Source organism: Taurulus bubalis, assembly GCF_910589615.1.
Source record: "Taurulus bubalis genome assembly, chromosome: 8".
Lineage (NCBI taxonomy): Eukaryota > Metazoa > Chordata > Actinopteri > Perciformes > Cottidae > Taurulus > Taurulus bubalis.
In genome coordinates, this window is record NC_136596.1 from 14411773 (window position 1) to 14418677 (window position 6905).

At 39.7% G+C, this 6905-nt stretch overlaps 2 protein-coding genes across 2 annotated transcripts; one reads left to right on the forward strand and one right to left on the reverse strand.

Moving 5' to 3' along the window:
- The first annotated feature begins 6 nt into the window (after positions 1 to 6).
- cUnh9orf78 (chromosome Un C9orf78 homolog) lies at positions 7 to 2641 on the forward strand. The gene is made up of 9 exons (XM_079222013.1): positions 7 to 144; positions 318 to 377; positions 470 to 521; positions 629 to 699; positions 822 to 899; positions 1251 to 1448; positions 1568 to 1704; positions 1807 to 1911; positions 2137 to 2641. Exons 1-9 carry the CDS (start codon positions 68 to 70, stop codon positions 2232 to 2234), a joined length of 876 nt encoding a protein of 291 aa, XP_079078139.1. The 5' UTR covers positions 7 to 67; the 3' UTR covers positions 2235 to 2641.
- A 1053-nt stretch (positions 2642 to 3694) lies between these two features.
- Positions 3695 to 6742, reverse strand: med22 (mediator complex subunit 22). Its single transcript, XM_079222015.1, has 4 exons — positions 6674 to 6742; positions 6306 to 6463; positions 6009 to 6089; positions 3695 to 5061 (listed from the first exon to the last, which is right to left on the reverse strand). The coding sequence occupies exons 2-4, from the start codon at positions 6426 to 6428 to the stop codon at positions 4843 to 4845; spliced, it is 423 nt and encodes a 140-aa protein (XP_079078141.1). The 5' UTR covers positions 6429 to 6463; positions 6674 to 6742; the 3' UTR covers positions 3695 to 4842.
- Positions 6743 to 6905: the final 163 nt, after the last annotated feature.

The following is a 6905-nucleotide window of genomic DNA, read 5'->3' on the forward strand; positions in this document are numbered from 1 at the left end:
CAACCATCTGCTACCGTTTAGCTACATTTTTTCGAAAGCTCTGATATAACGTTAAGCTGCATTAACTATGCCGTGTGGAAAAAACTTCAGACGGAGAAGGGACTCGTCAGATGTTGAGGAGGATGAGACAACTAAAGAAGTCAGGTAAAATACTTAAATACTAGGGGACATTGGATTAATGTTATGCTAGCTAAATTAGCCAACTGCGCAGTCCCTTAAAAACAGTAACTTCATATGTATTAACGGACTTTATTTTTGTATTGTTTTGTTTCATGCAATTTAAACGTGCATTTATACGTGTATTCTTTGTTTTTAAGATCAAAAGTAGAAGAGGCGAAAGAGCTACAGAGTTTGCGGAAACGACAGACCGGAGTCAGGTAACGTGAATGTTAACCTTGTAACGCTGTTTCTTAACATGTTTTCAATTGACTTATGAAACGTGCTATATTAATGTTTCCTTTTCATTTAGTGTGACCGCCCTGTTGGTCGGGGAGAAACTGCCACCAGATGCCGAAATTGATGTGAGTGACCATTTTAGAATATGTATTTGTTAGGATTAACCGTAATATATGTTTTTATTTGGCTATTTGTCTCGTTCATCGTTCTTAAAATACAACACCTCTTATAGAATGACCCTTTCAAACTGAAGACTGGAGGAGTCGTCGACATGAAGAAAGCCAAAGACAGGAATAGGGACATGTAAGTTAATCAGATACTGTTTCAATCATTTTGTGTGATTAACATATTGCATTTGCTCTGGTATGTTATTTTAATGTGTGTCATCACATATAACACTGATTTGACCTCTGTTTCACATGCAGGACAGAAGAGGAGACTGACTTGAATCTGGGAACTTCCTTTTCTGCTGAAACTAACAGAAGAGATGAAGATGCAGACATGTATGTCTATTTTTTCATTTGTGAGATACACACATACATTCACTTTATTTTGCACTCAGTTAGGTGAAAGGTTCGTCCCAATCACCACCTCAATCAGAGCACCTGTTTCTTAATTTGTTCTCCATTTTAGACCGCAAGATCAACACCTGCTTTATCTAAATGTGGAGGGTAATTTCAGTTTGAAAGATTAAGGAATTTCCTGCAATGGTTGGAGCACATCTACAATTACAAAAGATACAAGATTGACATCCATAACATTGAGGACACCGTTATGGATACTCACTCAGTTATTTACAAAGGGCTTCATAAAAACATTTAACATCTTTTCCTTTCATAAATCTACACTCACAGGATGAAATATATTGAGACCGAACTGAAAAAGAAAAAGGGGTTGGTGGAAGCAGAGGAACTGAAAGTTAAGGTGAAAAATGCAGAGGACCACCTGTATGAGCTGCCTGAGAGCATCAATGTCAATTCTGCCAAGAAGACAGAAGAGATGTTGTCCAATCAGATGCTGAGTGGGATCCCTGAAGTCGATCTTGGCATTGAGTACGTATAGGAGATTCTCAAAATGATCCTATGAGGTATTATTGGTCACATGGCAGTGACTAGCTTACAGCTGGGATACAACTGTTACTGACAGTCTGCTTCTGTGATTTATTTCCCAGTGCAAAGATAAAGAACATTATCCAGACGGAGGATGCAAAAGCCAAGCTTCTAGCGGAACAAAGGAACAAGAAAAAAGACCAAGGCACATCATTTGTACCCACCAACATCGCAGTCAACTATGTCCAACACAACCGCTGTGAGTTCGGTCAATCTGTCAACATTGGGTTTCAAATAGTGAGAGCACACGAGAAGGTAATGAGGTGAAATGTTGGTTAAATATATGCATTGCTTTTCTCAGTCTATCATGAGGATGTGAATGCACCACAGAGGCATCACAGACACCGAGAAGAGCCCAAAGCAAGGCCGCTGCGTGTGGGAGACACTGAGAAACCGGGACCAGAGGGTAAGAGACTGTTCCTTCCTCTACCAGCTCACTAACAATAGGCTGTGGAATACTGCTATGACATGACAGCACACCTAAACAGGAGCATATAGAATTGTACTTGTTTTGATTTACTCTCGGGCATTAGTGACCTGATTTAGGCTAATTGTTTATACAAATAGTATAACATTTTCCCACTGCTCTTCTGAAACATAATCTGATGTATACCTTCTTCTGTGTCTCCAGTTTCAACACCAGCCAACTTCCGCAAACGTCCAAACAGCGAAAAGGCCACAGATGACTACCATTATGAGAAGTTCAAGAAGATGAATCGCCGATATTGAGGAGCTGGGTGTTTTTTTCCCCCCAAGAATAATTTACTCAACTTGAAATTCATCTTTATAAAGATTAAAGCCTCCAGATGAGCCATGAAGATAATTTGCAGACTGATTTTCTCAAACAACTGTTAAAAAGGAGTATGCCCAAGCCAGTGTAGTGCTTTGTAAATAGTGTAAAGAACTTACTGTGGTTAACTGTAAACAGTACATTTGCTTTGTGATGTCATGTATAAGAATAATTCTGCATTCCCACATGGCTTAAATGGCTCAGGATTGTCTGATAAGGAAAACAAAATGTTAAATTGAGTGATATACCTGCTCTGAATTGTGAACAATTTGCTTTTTATTCTGTTAAAAGTTTACTTTAAGTTGTATAACTGTTTTAAGGGTTTTCAAAAGAATAAAAAAGTAAAACAAGATTTTTAAATGGTCTTTTAATGCAACCAGTGCTTAGAAGTAAAAAAAAACAAACAAAACAGGCAATAACATACACATTCAAAGTCAGACTTAAAAATAGAAAGAAAAAAATGTATACAGGTAATTAACTGCTGCAAAGGTACTCTAACAAAGTTGTCTGCATGTTTTGCAATACTTCAATATACAGTATATAAATCAATGTATGCAAGTTTATAAATCAATTTGAAAGTCATTTAAAATGAGGGGAATGTTACACAGGCCATTAGTCTGATTCTAATGACTTTCCAGATATTTCTTGTTTATTACAGCTTCTGTATTTCACTCTTTTGCTAGAATACCCACTTTTGCAAAATAAATCTTCAATGCCAAAGTCTACTTTTTAGTCTGACATTACGGTGGCAGACCTAATCAAAAACTAATTCACAATGTGTAACAAACTAAAATAGCCAAACCATAGTATAAACTCAGTCTTCTTCATCACAGTTTCTCTATAGTAGATGTCCCGTGTCCGTTGAGGTGATTTGTCTCCTGAGAAGGAGGTCCCTCCAAGTCCTCTCGGTCGCCCTGGGTAGAGCTGCAGCTGCTGCCTGGCGAGGCCCAACTGTCTCGTTGGTGGTAGGCCTCGTACAGTGGCAGATCAGTGCTGTCCCACTGACTGTAGCTTTGCAGAGCGGAAACCAGTAGGAGGCAAAGAATCAGCGCAGCACAGAAAGAGAGGAGCAGACGAGAGCGGCAGGTCAGAATAAGCACATTCATCCACTTAGAGGAGCACATGAAAGGCACACATACGACAGAAGCATGGAAGTTATGCAGAAGCACTGGAAACTGGATCAACACTTAAAACAACTGTATATTAATTAGATACTGTGGTTAGCGGTGCCACTTATCACCTATAAATTCAGCAAAAAAGTGTGATTAGTTGCTGATGAAGGAGAAAGCAGAGTGAGTGCAGTGAGGAAGGAAGGCCCACACCTAGCATGCTCCAAACAGGACTGAAAGACACGTAATACTTTCTCACAGAAAACAAGACACACTACGACAGTGTTTTGTCTACTTTATTTCGTAATCATTCGGGTTCTAATGGAACAGCTGGGACACACTGGTATACAAGTGCAACCACACGTGTGATCGATATCGCCTGCACGATTACAGCTCGAGTCACTTGTGGTCTTAAGGACGGAATCATTTAAACATGATTACCCAACTGCTTTAACCAACAAAAGATATACTTGAGACACTTTCAGATTTGACCTCAAATAAATAACTGCAAGAGTCGTGTCTAATTTTACAGTCTAAACCAAGCATTCATCCAGTCCATCCCCAAAACCTACCTTTACATTTATGATTTGAATATTACATATAAATAATATTAATATAATGAATGATACATCTATATACTAATATTCTGATAAAGTTTTAGTTATTTCAATGTGTAATTCGTCGAAAGGAGATTCCCTACAAAGCTTTGTTTTGCAACACTTCAGTATTTTTTTACAGCCATCTAACTATTAATCCATGAACAAAATACCATGTGCTTTAATTTGTTGGATTTTGATTAACTCTGGTTGCAACTTCTATTCAAATTATTTTAGTCGTGAACTAACTATGAGAACAGGCCTCGTTTCTTCCTCACTCCTCACTAAACCATGTGTTTCTACCATGTGCCCGACAAACACTTTTAAAAAGCATTTAGAAATAAACCCAGCAGTAGATCAACACCCAAACTTTCTCAATTATGAAATATATCCCATCACCATTCAGGCCCTCTGAGAATTCAATGCAGTTTACTAATGCAGTTTGAAAGCCAAAGGTACATTTTGAACTGTGGTTGTTCAAGAGCTGGATACATTTACACAGCTAATATTCAGTTGAATTTCCCTTTAAATGCAGAAATCCTCAACTTTGGCCAATTATGACAAACGTCAGAGAGCAGAAAACCTCAAGGCACTTATCAATAAAGTCACTTAGCGAGATGCTCTCCATCCCAATAACCCTCAGCAGTGATCTGTGTTGATGAATGGGAATGTCTGGATATGACAATGAGTAACATTTAAGCCCAAAAGTGTCAGATTTAGATGTGGGAAGAACTAAGAACTAAACCCTTCCTTGGGTTTCGCAGTGAATGGTGAATGTGAGACAGTACATGGAGTGGGGCATGGGACAAGAGAGGGGCGGTGGGATGGGGACAAGTATGAGCCTACTTGTACCTGGAGGAGTAATATTCTTCCTCTAGCTCATACAGGTCGATGGCGATCTCGTCACGGAGCGAGGTGAGTTTCTTGTCACACTCCTCCTGCAGCGAGCGGAGCTGCTGGTTCTGGAGGCTTATAGCGTCGTTCACGGAGGGAAAGTCGTTCAGAATCAGGAACTGCTTCAGATCGGACACCAGCTTCATCAGGGACTCGCCAGCTCGTACCTGATACAACAACACAGAAGTGGGGAAATCAGGGTCAGAAATAAATCATGCATTTCCCTTTATCTTTTTATTTATTTATGATTTTTTTCAGTTAACAAAAATGCGACAAAACATCGTAAATGACAAAAATAGGACAAAATAAATAAAGTAAATTAATAGGGGGTCACCAATGATCAACATTTCCCCTTATCTTATCCTTAACGTCTTAAACCCTGCAGTCCTACCAGTTGGTCAGTAAGTACAAATGAATGCTGTGGAGCGATACTTTACTCAAACCATGTTTTAAATCCCCCTCCCACCCCCCAATAAAAAAAGAGGCTGAATTTTGTTTTAACTGAACAATGTTTCTATTTACAAGAATGGCACGACCATAAAACATCATTTGTATGAAGATTTGGAACGAGCCAATACAGAATTTACATGCAATACTGTCAGTGGTGAATACAATTATTGGTCTTCAACCTTACAGCTCCAAGTGAATCATTGTTGAATGCATTCATTCAGAAACCAGCAAACCCCCAATGAGGTCGTTGTTAAATGGTGGCTGTGAGAGATCTTGTGTGCTTGCTTCTTAAGGTATTTACTTTAGAAGGTAGGCAAAACACCAACTTCAGAGTACGCCTACACTTAAAAGTATTTTCATTCAGTCATCACACACAATACAATAAGCACAAACAGTATATACAATATGAATGAAAAGGCTCAGCCAGAAGCACCGTGCTTATATATGCCAAATGTACATTTTAATTAATAAAATAATGATACAATTGAATGTGATTTATTGGAAGTCACATGATCATGTTACAATCAGACTAAAAGTTAAAACAGAATGAACTGACTTTTCCTGAGCAGTCTCATCTTTCCTCTCCCTACAAAATAAAATACTAACAAGATGCCTAAAAACCACCGAGTATATTCTGTACAACTGTGCATTCTGCAATACTTACAATGTTGGCTGCTCTCACGTGCATCTCATAATGGTCCTGCTCTGCTTGGGTTGCTCTGGACACCTGCGTCTCATCCTCTATCTGGAGAGAGCAGACAGGGTGAGAACCTCACACACACTCGTGTGTTTGGAGGACGAAGGGGAACCACGTTACGAGGGGAAAGGACAGGGAGCGGGAGTGATGCTGCAGGGATATTACGAGTCGTATAGCTTTCCACCAGAAGTTAAACTCATAAAACACGTGCAAATGAGCAGAGAAAGTAACAACGTTTGCGAGAGAAACAATGCATTTAAGTACCTTTGCTGTTTTGATAATTTCTGTTAAGTTGTCCAGGATGGACCTTATGTCGTCTTTCAGCCTCTTGTTGTAGTTCTGCAGCAGAGACTCTTTGCTCTGAGGGAGCACCCTCTGAGCTGCCATCGTGCTCAGGAAAAGGGCGACACGGCGCAGGTTACCTGTTCACGTCAAGCAAACGTCACGCACAGATCCGTTCAGCTCGTGAGGTTTGTCATTAAAACAAGTGAGAAGCTAGCTGGCTAGCATGAACAGGCGCGTGCTTTCATAACAGAAGCAAGACAAATGTGTAGCTGACGTAGTTTTAATATCTGCACCGCTGCATAAATATCTCTATTACACACCCCGCAGTGGAGATATCTTATTCTTACCGCATACTTTGAACACAATGTCGTTATTGTGAAAATGAGACCCGCGTTCGCTCTTCTTCTCAATATTTACTGACGCGAGCATCCGGTGAGTCTGTGTCAGCGCCCTCTAGTGGAATAGAGCTGCTAAACACCGAACGGATATAAGAAGCATTACTCTAGTCTTACTTTTCACGCCCATTATGTCATGAATCGATACATATTTAAGATCTCCAGAGGATGGTAAATGGGATGA

Bases quoted from the DNA above. Each gene is read 5' to 3' on its own strand.
- cUnh9orf78 (XM_079222013.1), top strand. From the start codon at position 68: ATGCCGTGTGGAAAAAACTTCAGACGGAGAAGGGACTCGTCAGATGTT. The intron at 378-469 runs GTAACGTGAATG...CTTTTCATTTAG, and splicing joins AAACGACAGACCGGAGTCAG to TGTGACCGCCCTGTTGGTCG. The intron at 700-821 runs GTAAGTTAATCA...TTTCACATGCAG, and splicing joins AAAGACAGGAATAGGGACAT to GACAGAAGAGGAGACTGACT.
- med22 (XM_079222015.1), bottom strand. From the start codon at position 6,428: ATGGCAGCTCAGAGGGTGCTCCCTCAGAGCAAAGAGTCTCTGCTGCAG. The intron at 6,090-6,305 runs GTACTTAAATGC...TGCTCTCTCCAG, and splicing joins AAATTATCAAAACAGCAAAG to ATAGAGGATGAGACGCAGGT. The intron at 5,062-6,008 runs GTAAGTATTGCA...TTGTTGTATCAG, and splicing joins ACGTGAGAGCAGCCAACATT to GTACGAGCTGGCGAGTCCCT.